Source organism: Acinonyx jubatus, chromosome C2 (genome assembly GCF_027475565.1).
Source record: "Acinonyx jubatus isolate Ajub_Pintada_27869175 chromosome C2, VMU_Ajub_asm_v1.0, whole genome shotgun sequence".
NCBI lineage: Eukaryota > Metazoa > Chordata > Mammalia > Carnivora > Felidae > Acinonyx > Acinonyx jubatus.
This window is the reverse complement of record NC_069384.1, coordinates 93,588,680-93,615,196: the sequence shown is the minus strand read 5'-3', so window position 1 is coordinate 93,615,196 and position 26,517 is coordinate 93,588,680. Positions and strand designations below refer to the sequence as shown.

Genomic DNA, 26,517 nt, shown 5'->3' with positions numbered 1-26,517 from the left:
GACAGAGTGTGAATGGGGGTAAGGCAGAGAGAGAGGGAGACACAGGACCCAAAGCAGGCTCCCGACTCCGAGCTGTCAGCACAGAGCCCGACACAGGGCTTGAACTCACGAACTGCAAGATCATGACCTGAGCCAATGTCGGATGGCTAACCGACTGAGCCACCCAGGTGCCCCTAAAGTGATTTGTGTCTTGCACTAGATATTTTAAAAATGTGCTTTGTTATAACATTATTGGTTACCACATTAAGTGATATTTAAGATTAATATAAATTTTGTTGGTTATTATGATGCATTTTAAGATAAAGACCTAGGAAGATTAGTCAGTGAAGTGAAGCAAAATGGCCAAATCAGAGTTTCCACCCGCTCAAATTAAATATTCCTTTTTCTTTTTGTAAACTTAAATAGTTGTAGAGAAGAAAGAATCTAACAAATTATTAAAACTAAAACCTTTGTATAGATGTAAAATTTTCTCCCAGAGTTATAAATGTATGCCTACATGCTTTCAGAGAGTGGACCACTCACTTCCATTTTCAGTTTTTCTGGCTCTCGTGACACTTCTCTGCCTGTCCTATTTTCCATATTGGACTTTGCTCCCTAACTAACCTTTTCTGATGGCATCTCGGCTTCCACAAAAAGAGAGCACCAACAAAAAAGCCATGATCAGCTGTTTTCATTTCCAAAACAATGGAAATCCTGTTATAATATCCTTTTGAGTAGAAGATGAGGAAGCATATTTGAAGATCATTGGGTAAAAACTATTATTTCTTCCTGGAATCAACAATGGCACTGATCTTTGGAAATTGTGGGACATTCCATTTGTCATAGATCCTATGCTAAGTTCAAAAGAAAGGGGAATCTTGGACCAGGAAAAATGTAATGCAAACATTTCTCCAGTATTTTGAAATATTTCCAAGATGTCTGTAGTGAGATACATGACCACATTACATAACAACTTTTGGAATGAGTAACAACTGGTTTAGGTAAAAACAAAAGAAACCAATCCCAGGGTTATTCTGTCCGGTGGATGGTTAGTCATTTCACCCTACAGTTTTATCCTCAGGAATTAAATCATGACCCGGGCTAGAAGGAACTTGCCTTAAACAGCCAATTTTAAGAGCAATACTATCTTCTGAACACCTGCAATCTGATTTCATTTTGTGTTCTTATTAAAAGTAGGAATAAATCAATTTTCTACTTTTTATCTGCAAGTTTTCAATTAGTCTAGATGTAGATTCAGTCACCAGTGAAAATATCCATTTTTCTATTTCTCCTTTTTAATGAAAGCTATATACCCAATGTGGGACTTGAACTCATGACTCTGAGATTAAGGGTTGCCTGCTCTACTGATTGAGTCAACCAAGTGCCCTTATTATTCTATTTCTTAATATGGATAGTAAAATAATAGTTTGGAATGCTTGAGATTGAGAGTTCTAATTCTGGATACAGGATAGATGTTTCCAGGTCACTCAATCTATATGAGCCTCCATTTCTTGGGAAATGAAGGTCAGAAGTGATAAATGATAATCCAAGTCTTAGCTTGGGAATGAGGAGGGATGAAAACAGACATGGGCCGTGCTTTGACATTCTCGTGCTCCTCATTACCATAAAAGGTCTGGAATAGAGGTAATAATACCAATAAAAAACAATAATGACCATGACAGTAATGATGATAAAAGCAGGCCACACTGTTACCTTTGGTGGAATGTCTTCTTCCTGTCGTAACCAAGAGCTTCGGTCAAACTTCTCAATGCGGGTGGGGAGAGGAGGGTTTTCAGAGGTGGGATCCGAGTTCTGGCGTGGCATCTCAACACGGTGAGAGGTCACGTTCAGAGCCTCCTGAAACCCAGAGAGGCCCTTCGTGGGCTGCTCATGCACTGACTGGGAGGCGGTCAAGGCAGGTCCCTGGGATTTCACAGCTACAAGATGAGGAATCTAAGCATCGAACCAACATTAGAGCAACAGGATTAGAAGAAAGAGTAGATCAGCTAGTACCTCATTCAGTGGAAGGGAAAATCAAATCTTAGGGAGGACAAAGAGGCCATCATAGTTATCTCCAGCATACTTTCAGAAGCTTTTCCAAATTTCCCATTTACAGACCTATGTAGGGCTGAACCAGGGTGCTCGGCAAAAATTAAGTGATTTACTTGGGATTGCTAAGAAGTCAGTGAAATGAGTGTGGTGACAATGAGAGCAATTTCCAGTGAACATTTACTGACCAGCAAGATAACGTATTTAAATATTTTTCTTCTAACATGATAAACTTCCTCCTTCAACACCCTTAACCTGACATTAGAGAGTACTCTGTAAAACAAGAAATGCTCTGAATATCTTACTTCTTAAGAACTCACTAAATTCACCATGAGGTAGACACAATTATGTCATCATTTTACACATGTGAATGGAAGGTCTAGAGAGGTTAGATAACAACCTAGATCTCACAGCTTATAGGTGCTGGAGCCTGGATTGGAACTCACACATACCTCATGGTCCACACACCTAACTCTGCATTATTCTGTTTTCCGGTAAGCTGGTTCTTACCACCCACGATACTATGTATCTCTCCACACCAAGATGTTTTTTTTCCGAGTTGTAAGTCACACAATTTGGCATGCATTGATATTGTTCATGCAGGGAAGACATGCCATCTTCTGGTAGAAATGTGGCTCTTTAAGACAAATCATTAAACTCAAGAGTTCACAGTGCTCTTGACCATTAGAACTGCTCACATTTTATTGCTACTGCTTCTGTAAGCCTGTCTACTTCTCCACCACAAAGGTAAATTACCTGGGGATGGGAGCCATGTCCAACATGGTATCTCTGAGTCTAGCACTTTGCCTGGCATGTGGAATGTGGTCAATAAATCTTGGCTGGGAAAACACCTACAGTACTTCCTAAATTCAATAAACACTAATCTAATATCTGATTTGTGCAAGGGGCCTATCAGGCCCTCTCAGTGCCAGACCCCTGGGGGGCATTTCCACAGTCCTCTTCCATTAGCCTAGCCCCATTCCTTTTGCCCTTGAGGTCTTACCCCTGGAGCAGCCTTGCCCTAGCCTCTTCAGACCATCTTTGGTCTGAAATCTGAAATATTATTAATTATAGTTCAGTGAAAATTCTCAAAGTCTAGTTCAGGTGAATGTTATGCTTCAACCAGAATAGAACTGTAACCAAATTTTTCTTAATGTTAATTAGCATGAAATATAATAAACAATAATATTAAAACAAAGCATATTTTACAAATAGAGCACAAAACCACAAACCTACTTCAAAAGAGTTTTCAAAGACGCGTGGGTGAAACCAGCTGCATTATCACCTTTGTTTTTCATAAAATTCCATTCTTTACTTCACTTCCTATTTCATTTTCAGTATTTAAAATTTAAGAAGCCTCCTAAAACCTCCAGAAACATCTCCCGAAGTGGAGTACCTTTTTTCTTTTTTAAATAGCTTACAACAGTGGCTCTCGAGTCCTAGACTGCATAGGAGCACCCTGGGGGCTTGTTAAACCACAGACTACCAGGCCCCCACAGAAGGTTGGAGCAGTAGGTCTGAGGCGGACCCAGGAAACTGCATTTCTACCAACTTCTTGGGTGACGCTGATGCTAATGGTCCGGTTTCCCTTTGGGAAACACTGGCTTGGAAGACACAATTTTATCCAAGTTCATTTACTTTTTCTGGTTAAAGATCATACCAAAATCCCAATGAACAAAAGATAATATAATAGTTTATATATAACATATATATATATGCATATATATGTGTATATATATATATATATATATATTTGTGTGTGTGTATACATATACATATATACACGACTATTAGCTTGGTAATTATAACTACAAGTATGCTTGTTCCTACCTTGCAGACACTCCCATAGGTCTCCAGTGAGGCCAATTTACCAAGAAATGACTTTGTGGTTGGCTCAAAGTTAAGGATGGGTTTTTTTTTTCTTTCTCACCCCTTCCCCATCCCTCGAATCCAGTGGGGTCTCCTCTATTTCTATAGATTCTATATTAAGGGCGATTGTTTGACTGGTCCCATGTGTGAATCCAAGTTACAATCCCCTGTTGTTTTCGTAGGCTTAACTGTACACCCTATTGAAATGGCTAATGGAACAAAGGGGAGAGGTACCTGGGGATCGACTGGTCTGAGCATGGGAGGTGTCCGAGCAGGCTGAACCCCACTGATACTGAAGGACTCCGACCTTGGAGGCAGGTTGGGGTCAGATATTCTGTTGGCAACCTTGTGAGGCATGGCAGGTGAACTCTGCCGGTTGAGCCTTGACCGCTCTTCTACCTGGAAGCAAAAAACAAAACAAAACAAAACAAAACAAAGAAAAGAAAAACAAAACAAACAAGAAAAAAAAGGTGCTTCAATGGATAAATGGATAGAAACTGATTTGCTTCCTAATAAGGATTATCTGTAGTCACCTGCACAGCCATTTTTGTGTCCCTCTGGTCAATTTGTTTTAAGGAACCCAAACTCTTCATACCTGTTCTGCATCAAGAACTTCTAAAAAAAGCTATTTTCTGTCACAGTAAACCCTAGTCCCAAAAACACAGAACACATAAGCCATCTGGTACCCAGTTATCTTGTGCTGTTTCAGTTAACTGGGAATTTGGGACCCACTTAAGAGTTTATCTTGCACTGACTGGATATTGTCTTACTGACTGGTCGGTTGCAAAGCCATGGCGTCAGTGAGGGAGACACTGGTGGGCATTAAGATTGCTTGGGAACAGGGGTGCGTGGGTGGCTCAGTCATTTGAGTTTCCGACTTCGGCCTCACGGTTTGTGAGTTCGAGGCCAGCATCAGCATTGAACCCTGTGCTGACAGCTCAGAGCCTGGAGCCTGCTTCAGATTCTGTGTCTCCTTCTCTTTCTGCCCCTCCCCCACTCACACTCTGTCTCTCTCTCTCTCTCTCTCTAAAAAACAATAAACATTAAAAAAAAAAAAAGATTGCTTGGGAACAGCAGAAAACTGCTTTCTCATGGGACAGGAAGGGAAGACCACTAATGGTGCGTTTCCTCACATGCCCTACTGATAAAGCAAGGGGGTGTTTCAAGCGCTCCCTTAATGAGCTGGACTGTCTTCAGCAGACTTCCTGTATTGTTTCTGTCTTTTAGGATCCTTCCCTTTCACTTGTCTCCCTGCTCCCTAAAATATGTCGTTCCATTTCCATCCAGAACTTCACTGCCTTACTCTCCACCCTCCTCCCTGTTTGTCCACGTGTGGCATTCATTCTTGCTTCTCCCCTTCTTCTCTCCCCGCCTCCAACCCTTTTGCTTCTGTGGCCGCTTCATTTCCCTTTCTTGCTGAGTCTCTCCCAACCCAAAGCAGATAACTAATCAGAAGTGTTTCATAGGAAAGGCTCACAGTCCCAGGGAATGCCCTTTTTACAGGTAAGATTCCCCTCGGTACATGTCTGCAGCAGACTGTCACAGAGGATATTTCCGAATGGAAATTTAGATAAACAAGATGTTGGGGCAGCTGGTGGCTCAGTTGGTTAAGTGTCTGATTCTTGGTTTCAGCGGAGCTCACGATCTCACAGTTTCATGAGTTCGTGTGGGGCTCTGCGCTGACAGCACAGAGCCTGCTTGGGAGTCTCATTCTCTCCCTCTTTCTCTGTCCTTCCTCCACTTGTTGCTGTCTCTGTCTCTCTCAAAAGAAACAATCTTAAAAACAAAAAAGATAAACAAGATGTTAAGAACTTTGACGACTTTAAGAGGTCCAGGACTTTTCTTTCCGATCCATCCTATCCTGTCCTTTATTTCTTTAGGGTCAATTTGACAGCTGTATTTTCCAAACCTCCGGGGCAGTGCACCCACCCTGATGACTCTTCAGTGTGAGCATTAACTCTCTTCTGCTGACTCACTGATGAGTGTTCCAAGTGTCTGTCACAGAACCCACATGCAGGTCAAGATATATTTGCATGGAGCTCTTTATTCATTTCACTGCCTGATTTGAAATTAAAATTTTTTCACAAGAGCTATTCTTCCCCTTCCTTCTTATTTCATTAGGAATCTTTCTAGAGGCAGACTCAGTCTCATATACTGAATAAGTCTTTTTTTTTTAAACTGTCATATAATTGCAAACATTTTAACATAAGAAGATATGCTGCAGAACAGAAGACCATCCCCCACCTCTACTTAGGGATAACTTAACATGTCCTCTCCCACCATGGCTGTGCAGGGTACATACAACTGGCATCCAGCTGACTTTGCTTTTGCAATTCCATGTCCCAAGAGCTTTACCACATACCAAACAATGTTAGCTATAAAAAGCCAGACGTATAAACCAGAACATGTATACTTTGTGTATGCGTGCATACAAAGCATTGCACCAGCAATAATTATTTGGCTATTGCACTGAGCAAAAGAAAAGAATAAAGCCAGTTTTGAGCTGAGGTCATAAAGAAGACAAAGTCCCATGAAGACAGTGGTAGATAAACTAAGAGGAAGGCATTCAATGTATTGCTTTTCTAAATACTAGACTCCTTGAAAAAGAAAGTGACTATTCCAGGCCACTGAAATTGGTCAAATATTAGCCATCTTCTTATTTCCACGGAAGATCATTAACAGATAAATCACGTGTACAAGCATCCCTCACCGTCCAAACTCCCCCAGTCTAAGCAGGTCACTGCAGTCTGAGCTCAGGAACCCAAGAGATTCAGATGCATTTTCAGAGAAATACCTGGCTATCCAATCGATAGCCACCTGTTACCCAACAGTCAGGAACCAAATATATTCAGAGAGTGGGGAATAGTTGCCATTATTTTTATTTTTTAACTGTAAAATACACTCCTTATTAAACACACACTTAGAGACAGCACATTAAAAACAGCAATTGAAAAAGTCTGCCTTGAGGGGATGGAGATGAAAAAGACTCCATCTTGAGCAAAGAAACCGTTTTTGAGATAAAGAATTTTTTTGGCCAACAGCCCGCAGCAAGCTTCCAGTAAAGGAGGTATTCTCACCACAGGCCATATGGGCCATAGAGCTGCCATGGGAAATGAACAGGGCAGAAAGTGAGGTGCTGATTTTCATAGGAAGTTAATGGGTTTGATTGGTCGTGTATAAATATTGCTAATGTACTTCTAGCAAAATCTGGTTTACACACTAAATCCTACCATTTGTATGTGTCAGGTTGTACCATTCTAGAATATATGGCATAATTAATTTATGGTTATATTTTGCAAATTATTTCAGGATGATTCAAAATCTGGTGAAATTTCTTGGGTTGGAACTTGTCCAACGAAATTTGAAACTCTATGAGAAAGGTGTAACAATGAGCCATCTGGCTATATACTTTGTCTCAAGAGAACCTTGTCCCAAAGTTTTTAGGAAGATAATGTTGCCCACTGCTTTTGCACCAAAGGAACAACATGAATATTGGAGCAAAGATATCAAATCAAACATCCTAATATCAGACAAAGGAGAAGTTGGGTAGTGTACTTGGGTGCAGGCCCTTCCTGATCATTTTGATACTGGGCAAAGGTCTGTCTCCTGATTCACTACATCTTACTTTCACTAATCGAAAAGGAGATAGATATGTGAGGGAGACAAATAAAGCAGGTGTTTTTTTTCCACACAGAATAAGGATATTTGTGATTAAACAATGGGGTACAATGGAGATATATTTCGATCTGCCTTGCATGATATCAAAAATCTATTAGCTGAGCCTCTGCTCCAAGGAGATGTAAAATGTCAGAAGTGCCACCAAAAAAGAATGCTCTGGTAGCAACAGATATAGAAGGTCAAGGTGCCGGACCATGACAACAAAAGATATGTTACAAAGGATTTCATACTTGTAGGGATTATCAATGAATATAGAAAACAAGACTAGGAGAGGCTGATCAGTTTTAGGATAAACACGATTTGTTTCTTATTAAAAGGACTGTTTGAACATCAAAACGAAATTTGGGGAGGTTCAGATCATCTCTGCAGAGATGCTGTACTATACTGGATGGCTCAGTCAGTTAAGCGCCCAGCTCAGGTCAGGATCTCACAGTTCATGAGTTTGAGCCCCGAGTCGAGCTCCACGGTGACAGTGTGGAGCCTGCTTGAGATCCTCTCCCTCCCTCACTCCCTCTCTCTCTGCTGCTCCCCTGCTTGTGCTCTCTCTCTCTCTGAAAATAAATAAACTTAAATAAAAGAGAAATGCTATGCTATGTTTTATAGCATTATAGGGAGAAATAAAACCATAATTATAGTCTCAGAAATAAAACTCTGCTCCAGGCAGCACTGTGTTGTCCATTGGGTTCAATGGGAGTGATGTCTAAGGCCTCTGAGATGCATAAAGGCTATATGAACACAGAAGACCTGAAAATAAATTTGTTGACTGTAGGATTTCAAAAAATTTCTCAAAATAAATAAAAATATGTTTAAGCATGTATAAAAGGAAATATATCGATGTCAATTGTTGAAGCGTTTTGTACGTTGACAACAATTCATAGCTTACAGTGTCTCACTTAGCAAAAATGAATGATACCTGCCGGGAGGAAAATTTCAAAACAAAATTATAGAAGTAATCTTTTAGATGTTGACAGCAAAAATATATTTACTATGTCACATGGGTGCATTTTTATAATATTTTATATGATGCAGCTTCTGTGGGGTCTACGGAGGCCTGGAAGGCCTTACTTAGAAGCTTATACATGGATGGTGAATTGAACATAATCATATGGGAATTCCTTTTTTTCAAACTGAACAAAACAGTTTGATGTTTTTGTCTTTACTGGAAATGTTGGAGAAAGAGAAAGAAGTCAACAAATAACTTTTAAGTTTAGATACCCCGGCCCTGTATTCACTGGTCCCATAAAGAGTTGAGTCACATTGTCTTTTGGCAAAAACCACAGGAGCAAGATGGTTACTGAGCGAGACTAGGGATAGCCCTTCTCTGAGGCCCCTCTGAGGATAGGGGAGACTCTCATTCATATGAAATGTTTAAAATGCGGTCTCATCTGAAGATAAGAGCCGGGACTACTCTTCCACTATCTACTCTTAACCAGTGACTCCAAAGAAAAGTATAGGTCTTCATGGGGATGGGGATGGAGCGTTTAACTTAAAAATAACAAGGCAAATATTATAAGCTGAGAGGGAATGAAGAAGTGTGCATGTATCACTGGGGAGAGGGAGGGTGGAGGAGATGGGGACGCATGTGGGCTGCCCGTGTGAAGTACACACCGGAAACAACAGAGGCAAACACTTACTCCTTGTGGGTGACAGTGGCCTTGGAAACAAAGTATGACTGTGTTGAATGCTATCTTTCATTTGTATCTGCATAGTGCTTATGGTTTCAATGGCACATTCATACACACAATGGCCCAGGGGCCTTCCCGAAGGCAGGAAGTGCAGATGGGGAAATTGCACCCCAGGAAAGCTCCAAGGCTTGTTCCATGTCACCCAGCCAGGAGGTGGAAGAACTTGAACTTGACCTCCTTATGCCAAATCTTAAGAGAGAGAAGCAGAAACTGAGGAAAGAAGGGAGCAGAGCTATAAAGTCTCTAAATGGTCATTTGAAACCTCATATATAAAATAACATACAAAAAGGAAAAAAAGAAAACCCACATCACTATTGAGTAGGGAAAACCAAGTAGAGGAGTTCTCATATAGAGGATTTCAGAGTCCAATGGGCCGATGAAATATAAAGGGATATCTTGGTCCATTGTTTGCCAAATAAAACCATGGCCAGATGACTGGAATGCATCACAGAGTAAGAACATGATGGAGTATTGAAAAAAATTAAATACAATTTCATACAGCATTCATGTAGAGACAGCATTCTGTCACTTTTGTGTGTTGATGAAAATTTGAAGAAAAAGTTGGGGAGGGGCACACACAGTTACTGCCAGGCCCAATCACATGCCAGTTTAAGGAAAGGAATCTGCTCCATTGTTTAAAAAAAAAAAGGTATTATAAGAAAATAAATCCTATCTTTCAAAAAGTGGAAATGAGAAAGAAAAAGACCTTCAAATTTTGCTGACATTTAACAGAATATCATACTGATGTTTTTACAGAACAAATCTGATTTCCATCCCAATCCAGAAATGGCAGAGAATTTGAAAGGAGTAAAAATGTCCTCACCCTTCCTTTCAATAGAGACATAAGTGTTCCTCCCTGGCTGAAATCTGAAAATCACAGTCAATGTAACAATCAGAACAATGTAACAATGTAACAATCAGGAGAGAGGGCATCTGGGTGATTCAGTTGGTTAAATGTCCGACTTTGGCTCAGGTCATAATCTCACGGTCTGTGAGTTCGAGCCCCGCATCGGGTTCTGTGCTGACAGCTCAGAGCCTGGAGCCTGCTTCGAATTTTTTGTCTCCCTCTCTCTCTCTCTCTGTCCTTCCCCTGCTCACACTCTATCTCTCTCTCTCAAAAATAAGTAAACATTAAAAAAAATTTAAGGAGAGAGGGAAGAGCTCAGCAAGATTTGCAAATGATCGAGTATTTTTATTTTTCTTATTACACCCAACAGATTAATGAGAAGGCTAATGAGAAATGCAATGATGACTTACGTTTTACAAAATGAAACAAAAAAATCACAGAGGGTGAGGCATTATAACATTACACTAGCTAATGAAAAACTGTTGATTTGAAAAAAGGAAGAGAAAGAAGGGATGAAAAAGTAACCAAAGAAGGAAAAACCATTCTGGTGAGGAGGTATAGACATGGGTTAGAAAACAAGCCCTGGCATAAGTTACAGAGGCTGCCAGGGGAGAAGACAGCTGGGGGTGTCTTCAAGGGCACAGGGGCAAAAAAGGCCTAGACCCTGCACCACAGGGGACCGTGGCAAGGATAATTCCAATTTTATACCCTGGTAGAGGATGCATTAGAAAAAGAAAGGGTGCCCTTTATTCTAACTGCAAAAGAGAGTTTAACCTACGTTATTTTTCTTGGTTGATAATTAAGATACTGCTAGGCTAGAAATTCCATCCATATCCAAAATTTTGAAAATATTTTACTGTTCAGCTACTTTCAGCCCCATCTACGTCACTACTATAAAGACAAAAGTCTTTAAATAATGCTCTAGAAGAGAAGTTCATGCATTGCTACAAGAAGCATTAAAAGGTCAGAAAGATAAGGATCCTCATACCCGTTTTTATTCCCATTTTAAGAAGCGGGTGTTAAGAAAATGATGAAACAAACCAAAGCACACAATTATTTGTTCTTATTTGTATACTAGTTGCTCCAATCCCAAATTTAGCACTGTCATTTATTCTGTGATCTAAATGTTTCATCTTCTTCTAAAATGTGAACACCCACTCTAAGACTTGGGAATTGTTTCATGGAATAGATTGGTTAGTTGGAAGCTGGATTATGTTAACCACACCCAGAAGTACTGGACTAAATATGAGCCCCAGAAGCATGTTCCCACATATGTCTAGAACTGCATGAAGCCCAAAGAAGAGCGCCAGCTGCCTGGAAACCAGGGACCTTGGAAGATGTCACCCACCAGAAGTGGCTCAGATTTATGACGGCCAGGGAACCTCACATCGGGAGTGCTTGCCGACATAGCCGGGTTGTTTGCATGCCCAACTATTGTGTTTCTTTCACTGCTAGAAGCCTGGCTAGGAAGCACAAGGGAATTAGGAGGTCTAGAAAACCACCTTGATGACATCTGCAAAGATTGGCGCCCAGGAGTGTCATGGCTTCTGAAAGCTCGGGAGCTGTGAACTAGTTCTGAACAGAGAGGATAGGCCAGGAAACTCAGTGAGGAAGACAAAGAATAACTAGATAACAGTGAGGTCAAAGCAGTTAAGTTCACATCGGAACGTGCTGGGCAGAGGCGGAAGGTAGGACGTGGGAATTGCTCCAAGCTTTTCCCCCTTCTCTGGTACATTTGTGCATGAGGGAGCTGCATGGGGGAAAGAAGGAATTCTGGGATGCTTCGCAAACAATCACGGTCTTCTCCAACGGGATCTGTAGATGTCCCTCTCCTAAACTCATGCTGGGGGCTGGGAACACTGAGGACCATGTAGTCACACATCAAGGAAACATCATTTAGCGATGCAGCACTTCTTAGAGGCGTCGAGGTACTTGGAAGGATGCGTGAATTCATGCCCCTCCTGCCCCAAGGTCCACAGGAGTCTCCAAGGCCCTCCTTACTTGCAGTGATGGACAACCTAGGGTTTGTCACTTTGAAGATGTTGGGAGAGGACACACAAATGACCTTAGATCCTAACTCTTGAGTCGGACTACATCCTTGGGAGCGAGATCGCCTGGGGGATCTCACTATGATCCTTGAGGCTTCCTGAGCCTTCAGTTGTTCTTCAAGACCAACTCTGTTAGGACAAGCTGGTCCATCTTTCTTCTGCGAGTGATGCTCCAATAGGAGTCTTGCTCTGGAATCATTAATTTCGGCAGGTGATACTGGCATTAGCTTAGTGAAGCCTAGTTTTTCAGCCTTCTGAACACCTGCCATGATCAGGAGCTGTGAGTCTGGCTTAGCTGAGGGTTTCAACTTGGCAGGACTAGAAAATGGGTTAGCAGTGGAGGAAGGTGGCACATCTCTACCAGCCGGGATGCATGTCAGCTGCTGTTGAACAGCATGGCGATTCTGCTTAGCTGGAAGGATAGGTGGGGTATTAAAGAGTCGGTGCTGGACCTGGGAGTTGGATCACAAAATTGAGTTATTGATCTAAGAGAAAGAGGCAGCTGTTACAGACATAGGTAAATACAGATCGTATTAACAGACTCTAAAAGAAAGTGATCCAAAACATTCTCTATGTGAGATCAAACGATTTTCTCTACAGGTTCAGATTTCTTAAATTTTAAAAGAAAAAAAAATGTAATTTCTATAAGAGTAGCACATGGTCATTATAAAAGACTTACACAATATATGAGAATACAAAAAATTGGAAGAAAAATCCCCGCAGCGTCTACTTCCCTTAAACAATCATCATTAACATTAGGGCAATGTCATTTCAAGCATTTTCTTTACATATATGAAAGAGAATAAGAAAACGAAAAGACAGAAATATTTTTAGAAAAGGAGGATCTTATGTAAGAAATCCAGTTCTGGTGAGACTGTGGTCTAGATAACTTGAAAAAGCTCTGGCTATAAATACCTGAAGATACTAGAACGAAATATGAAGTGACATAAACACCATGCTCATAAGAAACTACAGGAAATCACTGGGAGCCACAAGCAATGACAGAACCGAAAGCCAGAGTGTTATGTGTGTGAGATGACACAGTGACTCCTGGGAGGGATGTTGATCCTGGCTGGAGTTATTATTTTGTTTCTTTGCTTTACCCATTTAGTTATCACCTCCCCCCCACCCCCCACCCCCACCATGCAAATAGTTTTTAATTAGATTTTTAAAATAGCTCATCACAGAGCCAAGTTCCTGAAAATCCATCCTTAGTCGGGTAGTTGAGCAAATGAAGAACCATTGCCCTGGAAGTATTTGCAAAAGCAATACAAATGACCTCTGATCCTAGAAGGGACAACCACAACCACAGGTCTGAGACCAACGGTGTGTCCATTTGTACCATAACAGAGCAAAGGAAGGTTAGCAACAATGCTGATGATAACTTTGAGGGTCTAGGTATGGACAAGAAATGATTCTACCTAAAATTCCTTAAATCTTTATTAAATCATATTCTTTCATGGGAAAGTCACTTAATTCCTCATGCCACAAACTCATTTGGACTTCTGTGAGAAATATGGTTTTTCTACTTCCTGTTGTTGATCACAAAAATCCCCTGTATCCGAGAAGATTAAAAAACAAATACAAAACACGCCAAAAACCCCCCAAAATGGCCTGGAAAACAAAAAACCACTAATGGATTAAGGTGTCTTGCCAATTCTCTACAGAAATAATATTATGGCCCTTTCAGAAGCAAAGCATGCATTTCTCGTGATGAATTGTTTTCCAACTGTATAGAGCTAGTTCAATTCTCTACTTCTACTGGATGAACTCACTGTAGCCAATAGCCTGGTCAATAGGACATGGTGACACTTGCTAATGTACTTACCTCCTTGGCCCAGGCTGGTTTCTCACTAGGACTCATCCCTTCTTTGTAATGGTACAGTGGCTTCTTCTCCACAGGCCTCTGCTCCTGCCGCTGGTGCTGAAGAGACACCAAATAGTCTCTCTCTTGCTTCAGCTGTCTCTGTAGTCTTTCTGCTTGTCTCTGTTCTTCCAACTGTTTGCGCTTATATTCCTATCCAGATCAGAAAAGAGGAGCGAAGAAAAGGCCAAATCACCATATGGAAACCATCGGCCAGCACTGGAAAAGCATGCAATGGAGCCGGAAGAGATGGTAACAAGGGGCCTTAATGCTAACAGGGAGGCGCCACAGAGGTAGGCCACAGCCAGGGGTTAGCACTTAGTGAAAACACTGTTGCTTTCATGGAAATCGCTACAGAACACCACCCATTGCAAAGTGACTTGCCCCTGAAACGTGACCAAGAAAGTGACAATAATGAGGACATTTGGATGGTCAGCACACGACCCCTAGAAGGAGTCATCCACTTCCTGATTTAGTAATTAAACCATTCAAACATGTCCAATTAAGTACAAAACTAAGTAAGCCGTTACAGATAATTGCTTAAATCATCTTCTGTTTAACAAAACTTGGACCAACAAAGGCCATTAGCAAGCGTATGCACAGGCTAAAAAATATCACCGTGCCGCTGAATAAGAAGTTCAGTTAAAAAATATATATCAAGAAACTCATTTGGAGAGCAGTGCAATAATAATAAAAAAGTACTTCAAGTGGAAGCCGTGTGAGCAGGGAACACAAAATGTTCCCATCATAAGGGTAAAACTAATAGTCTGCAAATGAAATATGACTGCAGAGCTGAGTGGGCTCTTACAGAAGAGGTGCATTTTGCTGTGATTGTATTCCAGCATGTTGCAAATGACCTTAAAAATTACTCCGCAATAAACACAGTGGCTCTCAAAAAACAGTCTGAACTTGTAATAAGACAGGATTCATGCTAAAGTTTCACAAAGAGGCGGAGTTAATAAGGAACACATAACATGTGTCTCAAATGTATGAAGACGGCAAACTAGGTCAGGAGATGTATTAAGTTTCCATGAGACTTTCTGAGGTCCACGAGGCTTGGAGGATCCCCTCTTGTGGACTGGCATGTTAGGGGGACACACACAGGGACACACGCACACACACGGTGAACACAGAGTGGGTTGCTGGCCCTTGGCTTCCCCATTACCAGAAGTAGAGCTTGTTCATGCAGTAGCTGCTGTTGCAAGATCTCTAACTGTCTCTGCTCCTCCTCTAACTGTCGCCTGATGTACTCCTGGAGAGGTAGGCAGCAGAGAATTCAGAGGAACACAAAGAGAGAAAGAGAGAGAAAGAACCAGTAATTTCAAAGGTGACAAGAGCTGCCGAGTAAAGTGTGGAAGGAAGGAGTGAAAAAAATACCCAGACGCCTCCTCACCAAACAGGAAAAGTACCAAAGCCAAAGCATTTCAATGCAGTCAAAAGCACAAGCCCTCTACCTACAGCAGCAGACAGAGATGGCTCAGTGCTTTGTCCTTACAATTTGGTTTTAATCGGCTACATCTTAAAGCTTTTCATTACAGGTTCCCTCTTTATGGGCTACCCGGAATTAACAACGCTATAAAGTTCAAAGGCAACTGTGCAAGCAGCAGGAATAAAATAATTGTTGAATGCCATCGTGCACAGTCTTTGTAATGGAACCATCCCGCAGAGCGCCACCGTGCTGCTGTCAGAATGCGATTGTAACAAAGAGACAGCGCCCTGCATCCATGGCTCCGTCATGGAGATGGGAGATTGCAGGAGTGGAAAAGCCCTTCTAAAGCAATGAAAGATGTGGCTCGTTCATTACGCCGTGGCGCTACCTTCAAAGTACATACCCAGGGCTGGGAGAACCCTAAGATCAAGGTATGTCAGGGGACTCTGGCCTGGGTAGGAAGCGAGGCTCAATGAGTGGGCATTGCCAAGGCTGTGCATTTGACTTCTTGAATAGGTGAGAAGAGCAGCTCGAGAAAGAGTAAAAACCTGCTTAAACTGAGCAGTCCTAAGAGAAGGTGACCCACACCCCAGGGACGGCGGGCGCCGGAGCTCACACAGGGGCCATCTCTGGGCTCCGTCCCCGCCGTACCTGCTCGTGCTCCGCGCGCCGCCTCTCCTCCTCCCGGCGCATCTGCTCCTCGTAGTGCCGGCGCTGCTCTCTCTCCTGCTGCTTCCGCAGCTCCTTCTCTCGCCGTTGTTGCTGTGGGGCCACAAGCGGACAACCATGAAGGAAAGGGGCCTGGTGCTGAGCCGTCGGGACAGCAGCAGCGAGGGCTGCAGAGCCGCAGACGTGCCCTCTTCTCCAGAGATGCCTACGTGCCCAAAGGCTCTTTCTGTCCCGTGCTATTGGGGGAATCTCTGGCAAGGATGGGCTGATAGCAATTCAGTGTCACCCCCAACACCCTGTCATTTCCGATGCAAGTACTCTCCAGATTTTAGTCCTCCCAAGAAGTTCCTGTTAAGTGCATTCTCCCTATTGGCTAATGATGGTTTTCAAACTAGGGGTAGGAAACATCAATGCAAAGTAAGTTACTCATTACATATCATCAAACTGTTTAGGAGATTCTGTAGGTTTTAAGGGGCACCTGCGTGGCTCAGTTGGTTGAGCTTCCCACTGTTGATTTCGGCTGAGGTCATGATCTCACAGTTTGTGAGATTGAGCCCCACACTGGAACCTGTGCTGACAGTGTGGAGGCTGTTTGGGATTCTCTCTCTCTCTCTCTCTCTCTCTCTCTCTCTCTCTCTCTCTGCCTCTCCCCAGCTCCCTCTCTCTAAATAAATAAACTTAAAAAAAACACATTTGCAACACTCATGTCATTCAATTCTTTTGACACTACGTAGAGCAATTATTTCGTAGATAAAAGAAAGCAAAATCCAAAGAAATAAAGTGTCATATTCAAGGCCATACAGTAATTAATGGCTGAGAGTACAACAAAATTCATTGATTCTGACCCTGTCCATTACCGTCTCCGATACATCATGCTGCCTTTACTTATTTTCTGAAGAATTCACTTGTAAGTGTCAATTTCAATGTCTCACTCAATAAGACCTTTAAATTCATCATCATCTCATACAGTCACCATGCCTCTGAATATGGACAGTGTGGTAAGCATCTTTCATGCTTTATCATATCTAATCTTCACAAAAATCTGCTGAGGTAGGTATTATTATCATCCCCATTTTATATGAGAAAACTGAAGCTCAGAGACATTAAGCGATTGTTGAAGGTCATCCTCACGTTCAAGGTCATGCCCAGTAAGTGGTGGAGTTTGATTTCAAAGCCAGGCAATATGACTCCACAGTCTGAACTCAATCACTGCAGAAGATGAGGAGGCAACAGGGGGTGACAGAAAGATGACAGACGAATCCAGCTCTTCATTACATTCTCAGAAAAGGAGAACATCTTAGGAACAGTTACAGGAACCAGCGTTTGCCAATGGGACAGTATCGTTCCCTAATCCCTGGAGCATCTGGAATGTGTAGGGGCATGTGGGAGTTTTTCTGGTTGTCTCTATGACCGGAGGACATGACTGGCGCTTAGCATGAAGTGTCAGGGATGCTAAAACTCCTGCAATGTACAGGACAGTCACACATTACAAAGTATTTTCCTATACCACATGCCATCCGTGCTCCTTTTGAGATATGCTGTAGCCCTTGGTATTGGATCTCTGTACTGGCATTGGGAGTTCTTCTTCCTCAAATATGAGGTTTGAGGGAACCGATTGGAGGGGGGCGTCCGATTCTCTTTTAACATTTTTTCCCCTCTTTTAACATTCTTAACAACACGTCACTGCCTGGCTGAGAAAATATGAGGTATCGAAAACAGAATGGATTGTGACTATATCACACTGACAAGCTAGCTTTATACAACCAGGGAAAGAGCCTTATAATACAAAAGCTCTCTGTCACAGCCACAGCTCACCCAAGCAGACATTCAGACCTCCAAAGAAGCCCACAAATGAGGAGGCCTTCCTAATGTGGCCTCCTCCTGCAATCCGTTGAAACTGCTGTCTTCCAATGATCTCTGAGGTTTGGAGATAAGCTACATTTTTTGAGACTCAACATCTGTCACTTCCAGAGCAACAATTATCTGTCCTCCTCAGATTGTAGGTGATAGGGAGCCATTGGAGGACTTCCTGCAGTCAAATGCCATAACCAAACTTGCATTTTCAAGGGGCTTCCTAACAGTCATGGGAGGAAGCATAACTAGAAGCTGGAATACAGTGCTAGGCCATTCTGTGGGTACAGACAGAAAATAACAGGGCACCGATGAATTAAGCAAAGGCAATTGGAGAGTCCATGTTCGTAATCGCTGCTGAGAATGGAGACACAGCCAAGAGGAAGACAGACTAAAAGCTATCCAGGTTTCCAACTCTTCTAACAGGACTGGAGTGGATGCCAAGTTAGAAGTAGAAATTAGAATTAGGCCAAAACAGAATAGGCAGGATTTGGGGACTATGGGGCTTGTGAGGGTGAGTGGAGTTCCTGGCCAAGGAGCAGAGCAGATGGTTTGAAACAGAGAGGAAAGGCAGGTTTAGGGAAAGGAATGAGGGGTGTGTTGGGGGATAGGGATGAGTCAAGCTCCAGACATGTAATTATTTGTTTTACAGAAAAATAATACAGGAAGATGCGAGTAGAAAACATCATCATAGGAACTGACTGAATAATTTGGATTACAGACCCAAAACAGAGATCTTTCCAACACTCAACCCAAGTGAACCAATGCCAACACAGAGGATAAAATAATTATGTGTACAGATCTGGCTCCTGGCAGGAACTAGCCCTAATTTAGCTAACATTTCAAGATTTTTACTCCCACCATCGGTCTCTTTCTTGACAAAAAAAAATAATCAAGGCTTTTGAAGATTTAGCTGATTTTTATGTGAAGGATTTGTACATTTTCAACCCCTTCGCCAGGAAATCAATACTGTTTTATAATTACATGCCACTCAGGTCCTTGTGTGAGGTGTACAAAGTATTGATTGCAACTCAAGAGGGTCTGGGCTTCTCAAGTACTCTGTAGTTTCTGAGAAAGACACTCAGAAGTGACTAATAATTAATAATGATCTCATTCAGATCAGCTGCCGCTAACGCATGGAGGCATCTGCCAGGGCTTTGGTTCCCGTGGCGAGGTTGGAAAAATAAATCATTCCCCAACCTTCTGAGGGCACCTTGCCAATTTCCAGCTGCTGTGTTCCAATGTCAATGCCTTTCCCAGAAAAATCTTTGCTTTCTTTCCTCCTGGGCATGGAGCTGTTTTTGGGTACATACCAAAACATGTCACAGAAAGACCAAGTCCCCAACCTCAAGCAGATACCTCTACAAAACCCTGAAGACTCTTATTAGAAGCAGCTCCTTGAGGGAAGGCTTATGCTTGATTCCCTCTGGACCCACAGCCTCTTATGTGGGGCTAGGCAAGTGGCAGGTACACAGAAGATTCTTTGAACGGAACCAAGTAAGAAAGATGGGACAAAGAAGACAACACAATATCTTAAATTCCTTGGGGGCATCGTCTGTCTCATTAATCCTTAGAGTTTGTATCACATTGTGTGTTAAATTATGTTTATCTGAGTATGTCTTACTTACTCTACAATCTAAGATGAAAGCTATTTGTGGGCAGGATCTCTGTTCTACTCCACTTTTTATCTCCTATTTAATCCCATATTGGGCCCCATACCATTGATACCTGTTGCAATGAATACTGTAAACTGAGTACCAAGAGAAGAAAGCCTGGTGGGGCCTCAAACCACTCCTCCACCCTTCTATGCCATTCTCAGACCAGAATGTTCTTTTATGCTGAGCATAGACAAGACCTGAGAGCGTTTATCTAAACAGAGAGCCACCAACAACTAGCACTGGCATGGTACCTATTTGCCATCTTAAAGAAAGGCGGGAAATTAAAATAAGGGAATAAGAGTCTATGCATCCCTAAGTTGCCTTTTTAAAAATTGTCTCTTATTTATTTATTTATTTGTTTGTTTGTTTGTTTGTTTATTTTTAAATTCAAGTTAGTTAACATATAGTGTAACAATAGCTTCAGGAGAATTTAGTGATTCATCACTTACATATAATACCCAGTACTCCTCCCAACAAGTGCCTTCCTTAATGCCCATCACCCATTTAGCTCATCCCCCCACCCATCCACAGCAACCCTCAGGTTGTTTCCTGTATTTAAGTCTCTTATGGTTTGTCTCCTTCTCTCCTTTTATCTTATTTTTGCTTCCCTTCCCCTGTGTTCATCAGTTGTGTTTCTTAAATTCTACATATGAGTGATATCATATGATATTTGTCTTTCTCTGCCTGACTTATATACTCTATACATCCATGTTGTTGCAGATGAAAAGATGCTCACCATCGCTGATCATCAGGGAAATACAAATCAAAACCGCAATAAGCATTTCTAAATTTCATTCAAACTATGCATAAAGATGACAGTGGTCCTGCTGTCAAAAAGGAATGGCTTAAACCAACCATCCTAACACTTTTGGCCGACATCCTACCTTTACTGAACTGCCTAGAAGCATGTTTTCATCCACATTTTCTTCACAAATCGTACCACTTAAAATTAGACATTCTGTGGGGTCTTACAAGTGTCTTAATTTTTTTCCCCTGGGTGGGGGATGATTGATAATATCCACTCTGAAAACTTCTGAGGCTAAAATCAATATTGCCCTGCTCTATGGAGTAGGTCATGGGGGTCTTGTTGCCCCACTGTCTTCTACGGATGTTCTCAAAGAATAATTTTGGTTTGGGCAGCTTCGGTTCTCCCCTTGGGTGTTCCCCTCAGGTCACCTCCCGGTGAAGGCTGTGTGGCTGTACTTCAAGTATGTGAACTAGTTAGTTTATTTTAATGAAATAATCTTGTTTCCTTGCTCAGGGAACCCTCAAAGGTTATACATTTATTCCAGACTGATTTTGCAGAATTTTGGCTCCTCAAATTCTTGCAAGAGAATATCACCTTAACTCTTACATGTTCGATTCCCATTGAAGTTGTAACAAATAATCCTCATGGCTGATTGTCACCAAAGTTCTGGTGTTGATCTTTCTTTCCTTTTGTTTCTTTAAATGCTCCTTTTAGATTAAGTTTAACCAGCAGAAACGTGTTACCTCCACCAGGGTGCTCTGGCTCTTGTAGAAGTGACTTTTTGATGAGCTGTCAGGCCATAAATTGCATTTTATTTTATTTTTATTTTTTTAAATGTATATTTATCATATTTGAGAGAGAGAGAGAGAGAGAGAGACAGAGTGCGAGTGGGGGAGTGACACAGAGAGAAGGAGTCACAGAATCTAAAGCAGACTCCAGGCTCTGAGCTGTCAGCACAGAGCCTGATGCGGGGCTTGAACTCACCAACCGTGAGATCGTGACCTGAGCCGAAGCCTGATGCCCTACCGACTGAGCCACCCATGTGCCCCCTATTTTAATTTTTTTAAGTTTATTTATTTATTTTGAGAGAGAGTGAGCATGTTAGTGGGGGAGGGCAGAAAGAGAGACAGGGAGAGAGAGAGCCCCAAGCAGGCTTTGTGCTGTCAGCGTGTGGCTTGATTCCACAAACCATGAGATTATGACCTGAGTTGAAACCAAGAGTGGGACACTTAACAGACAGAGCCACTCAGGCTCCCCATAACTTGCAGTTAGTGTTATCAGAACAGCTGAAAAAAGCTAACCACTGTGTTTATGCTAGGAATATCACTTCACACATCATTCATGGCACTATTCCAACCACTACTAAGCAAGGGTAGAGGTTCCAAGTTATCTCAGAAAGCTTACTTGAGTAACAAGTTTACTCTGATCTGATGGACAGCGTGAATCTCAAACCACTCGTTTGCCTCTCTTCTTAGTTGCTAGGGTCAGACTCTCAGAGTCGGACTGGTGGCCCCCTCAGGCACCTGCACCTGGTATTCTGTGAACTGACCCTACCCTGGCTTTGTCTTGTTTTTTCTCTTCTGCTTTAAAGTCCCTTCTGCTTAATTTTCTCATTTACTTTATTCTTAGTTGCTATATTAATCTCTGTAAGCCACCTTTCATCCTTTTTTTTTGGAGCAAAGAAGAATCATAAAGAAGGGTATACACAAACAAACGAGGAACAGATCTTGGATCTGGGGATTTTGAAACTTCAAAGCTTCCCTTGGAAAGATCAAAATGAGATAAACAAGAAGTCGTAGACTTGTAATTTGGTTCCTTGCTTATGAAGATGGCATGGGTGTTGATGACCCCTGAGCAAGTGGTTAAAGTTGTTTTTACAACATGGCAGTCAGTTTTCTCTGATCCTACCACAACCTCTCAATGAAGAGCTGTTGAGGCGAGCAATGGTAACACACACGCCGGCTGGGACCGAAAGGGTAACAACACAGCCTCCTTTCTAATCTAAAAGATCTTACCTTGCACCAGAGCAAACATGGCTAAATAAAGCCCACCCACCATTCAAGGATATGGAATCTTTTAGAAAAAAAAAGCACAGGATTACAATCTGTATGTATGGCATCATTTTTACCTAAAAAAGTACTGTATTGTAGATTATTGTAATCAGAGCCTCACATTAGCTCTGTCAGGTAAGTGAGGCAAATGTCGTTTTCTTTATTTTCCTTTTCAGACTCTCAGGAAGGTTCATTACCTTGTCACTGGCCACGTGGTAAGTTCAGGGAAAATCATGAAATGAATACAGGTCATCATATTGGGCACTGTCTGTAGGCGTCAAGTGTTTGCTTGGTTGGGTGCTCGGCGTGTTTCAACTCATTTGATTCCACAGCGTGACTACAGACTTTATTATTACTATTCCTAAATGACAGATAAGCAAATTGAGCCACAGCAAAGTAAACTGTTCCACGTCACACAGCTGGGAAATGGCAGAGCTTGGAATCAAGCCCAGGTCAGTCTGACTCCATGCTCTTTCCATGAGTCCATCTGACCCCATGCCCAGCTTCTGTTACCTGGAAGAGTATTCCAGCAACTGGAGATGTAGTGGGATGTACAGTTTAGAGTGTGCAGGGAGGGATGGAGCAAAAGATACCTCATCTATCCTACCACCAGCAGCACTTTCTTCAATATCCTTCAGAATTTCCAGATAGGAAACGTGGCTGCTTTTTTCTACTTACGGAATGTTCAGATTGAAATTGAATCTTGTTCTCGTGACATTCTGGTAGATGTGGGGCTCTGGGTCTATCTTTTATATACATCACATTTCCCAGTGGAAAGACTCACAGGTAACACCTACATTTGGGAATTAATATCCCGTAGCTGCAGTGACGTGTCACTGGAGGATGAAGGGGTAGGCAAGAAAGGCCACAGGGCTTGGGGAAAGAACACTGGATCAGAAATAGTAAGACTAGATTCTGGTGTTGCTCTGCCACCAAAGCAAACATTTAGACCACAGTCTCAAGAAATATTTGTTTAACAAATGAATGAATGCTATACGACCTTGAATAAGTCACCTTAACTCAACCTTGAACATGGGAGCAGATTAGGTGATCTCACAGGTTTGTTCATCCGACTCTAAGCAAGGACGTGCTGCATTGCTAAGCAATCTACTAACAATTCAGAATGAGAAGTGAAACAGAGTAGAATTCTGGTTTGTTCTTGCACAGCTCCACTTGCTTTCAACCTGGGTGACCTCCTGGAAGAGGTGAGAGGGGACCCCATTGAGCGTGGAAGACCCGAGTCAGCCTCCAGAAACAGGCCAGCAGCTGGCACGGGATCAAGTCAGGCTCTGTGGCAAGTACCTTCAACCATCTCGACAAAGAAGCTCTCTGTTCAAAGACACTCGGAATGAAAGGACCCAGTGTGGTCTTTTGAATCCACTGCACAGCCCCTTCACTTAAATAGGACTGTTCTGTACAAGCCATACAGCAGCTGTATTGTGAGGAGAGGTGTTCAAGCATTTGGGCATTCTATTCACCCATTTTAACTTTTGCTAAAATTTCGGTTTTGGAAAGACCAACCACTTGCAGCGCAAGGGCATGATACCTTGCAACTAACACCAGGATTCTGAACAAACACCATGTAGTGCCTTCTATGATGCCAGGCAGCGTCCCAAGCCCTTCACTCATACTGACTCGTTAGTCGTCACCACTGCCCTGTGGGGCATGTTCTGCTGTCACCATCCCCATCTGACCGATGAGGAAACTGTGGCAAACACAGGTCAAGATCCTGCCCAAGTTCACCTGCTAAGTGCAAAGCCAGGACTATACTCTATGTCTGGCTCTTGCCATGCTCCCTCTAAGGATTCAAAAGAAGCTGTCCAAGACATCTACACATATGAAGTGAAAGATGCTGTCTTATGCTTTTACAAGTGGCCATTTCCCCTTCTTTTTATCCTCCCTTCCTTACCCATCTTTTCCTCACAGAATACAGAGAACCAATGAGAAAGCTAGACCAGCCAGATAGGCCACGTTCTTTTCTTTTTACACTTACTTCATACTACTAAAGTTAAGCCCGGGGCGCCTGGGTGGCGGCAGTCGGTTGAGCGTCCGACTTCAGCCGGGTCACGATCTCGCGGTCCGTGAGTTCGAGCCCCGCATCAGGCTCTGGGCTGATGGCTCGGAGCCTGGAGCCTGTTTCCGACTCTGTGTCTCCCTCTCTCTCTGCACCTCCCCCGTTCATGCTCTGTCTCTCTCTGTCCCAAAAATAAATAAAAAACGTTGAAAAAAAAAATTAAAGTTAAGCCATCCAACCTACCCATTCAGAGCTTTCCCGGAAGATTAACTTCCTAAGTGAAGCTCTTCCTTTGGGTTCCCAGGCCGACTTTTGATCGGTAGGCAGCCCTATGGCTAAGCACCATCTGAGTACCTATGTGCTAAGCATATCTTCACGCGTGTAGCCCCAGGAATGAAAGTTTGAAACAAAGCTGCGAGAAGGCTTAATGACAAATTCTGGTCCTGCCTCTTCTACGGGTGCTATTCAGCATGGTCATGCTCCTTATTATCTCCAAGCTGCAGTTTTCCCCCGGCGGGAGGGCCACCGAGGTTTTCCTGGGTATCATATAGAGAAGCCAGAATGACATCCTCAGGACCTATGACTCTGTGGGTTACTGTAAAAGTCAAGTGCAGTTGTGACTCCAAATTCCTTCTGCCATCCTTTGGAAGCCTTAAATGAGACTCTCAGATGGGAGAGTGGTATCCTATGAAAAGAAGCCCATTATGGCCCAGTTTATTAACACAGTGCCTACAGAGAGGGCCACTCCAGCACATCTGGGATAGTACAGAAGATGCTAAATTGCATCTTACATGGAAAGGCTGCAGGAACCAGTGACAGTGGGAGAAGGAGATTATCATTGTCACAGACATTTCTGGGGCTGGAGGGGAAGGTCATTTAGTTTTCTTTGGCATCACTTGTATTAATGCAGGAATATCACAAGGACTTGAATCAATAACAGGATGAATTTTCTAACATTAGGAGCCGCTCAGAAATAGGACATCCTTCCTGAAGCCTCTAAACATATAAGCAGAGATCATATGTTAAACAGGTTAAATGACTGAGGCATCTTATCAAAGGGATTCTTCAAGAGAAGGATTGGCTGAGATCACTTTCAAGGTCCCTTATGTTCTCCAGCCCCTCTATGATTCCACAAAACTGCTCACTGAAGAACACAAAAGGGAAATGAAAACAATCCAATCTAAAAGTCATGCTGAAATTATATTGTCTGGGCAACTATTGCGGTAAAAGTTCTATGGCTAGGGACCACTGAGAATGCTGATGGCACAATACAGAGATGCAGGCCAGATGTAATAAAAGAGGTTCCACAAAGATCCCAGATACTGGAAGGCAGTCTGTAATGCCCATTCCATGCTGTCACTGAAAAGCCATCCCTGCCATCCACCTAAGGTGCTCTAGGTACATTGATGGTCAGGAACTGGCTAACGCAGGCTTTTTTCCAGCATGAAATGCTGTAAGTGTAAAATACTGGCATATGGGGGCCCCTGGGTGTCTCAGTCAGTGAAGCATCTGACTTCAGCTCAGGTCATGATCTCATGGCTTGTGAGTTTGAGGCCTGCATCGGACTCTGTGCTGAGAGTGTGGAGCCTGCCCAGGATTCTCTCTCTCCTCCCTCTCTCTATGCCCCTCCCCAACTTGCCCTTGCTCTCTCTGTCTCTGTCTCAAAATAAATAAACTTTACAAAATAATAAAAAAATAAAATAACATACTAGCATATCTTTCCATTCCTTGGAAATGTAAAAAGGGGTCTGAAAAATAGGATTTCAAATATTAGTAACACTTTAAGCTGCCATTCAGGAATTTCAGCCCTACTGGCTGAACCCTACTGGCAAACCCCTCCCATCACAGTGTCCAAGGGCCCAAGCAGCATGGCAGGTAAGTAAGAACAAGGAGCCCTTCTGGCATCCACCGAGAGGCAGTGTTCCATACGGCCGTGCAGACCACATGGCCTCCTGAAGCACCGGCGTGACTTACACAGGCGTGCAACCACAGACCACCGTCAGAGACCCGTGGGCAGGCCCCACCTAGGACAATGGGCACCCAGTTTGCCTGCCTGGCTCCCAGCTGATTCACAATCT

At 42.7% G+C, this 26,517-nt stretch overlaps 1 protein-coding gene across 8 annotated transcripts in view; it reads right to left on the bottom strand.

Moving 5' to 3' along the window:
• The window catches only part of TNIK (TRAF2 and NCK interacting kinase), a 392,286-nt gene that overhangs the window by 58,775 nt on the left and 306,994 nt on the right, over positions 1-26,517 (bottom strand). For 5 of the 8 annotated variants that reach the window (XM_053221211.1, XM_015088561.3, XM_027061444.2 and 2 more), the window contains exons 13-17: positions 16,100-16,210; positions 15,185-15,271; positions 13,984-14,172; positions 4,132-4,296; positions 1,693-1,932 (exon numbers count right to left, since the gene is read on the bottom strand). In XM_053221211.1, the coding sequence (XP_053077186.1) occupies positions 1,693-1,932; positions 4,132-4,296; positions 13,984-14,172; positions 15,185-15,271; positions 16,100-16,210 (792 nt within the window). The remainder of the gene's footprint in view (positions 1-1,692; positions 1,933-4,131; positions 4,297-13,983; positions 14,173-15,184; positions 15,272-16,099; positions 16,211-26,517) is intronic. The other 3 variants (XM_053221210.1, XM_027061450.2, XM_027061451.2) reach the window with 1 other exon arrangement.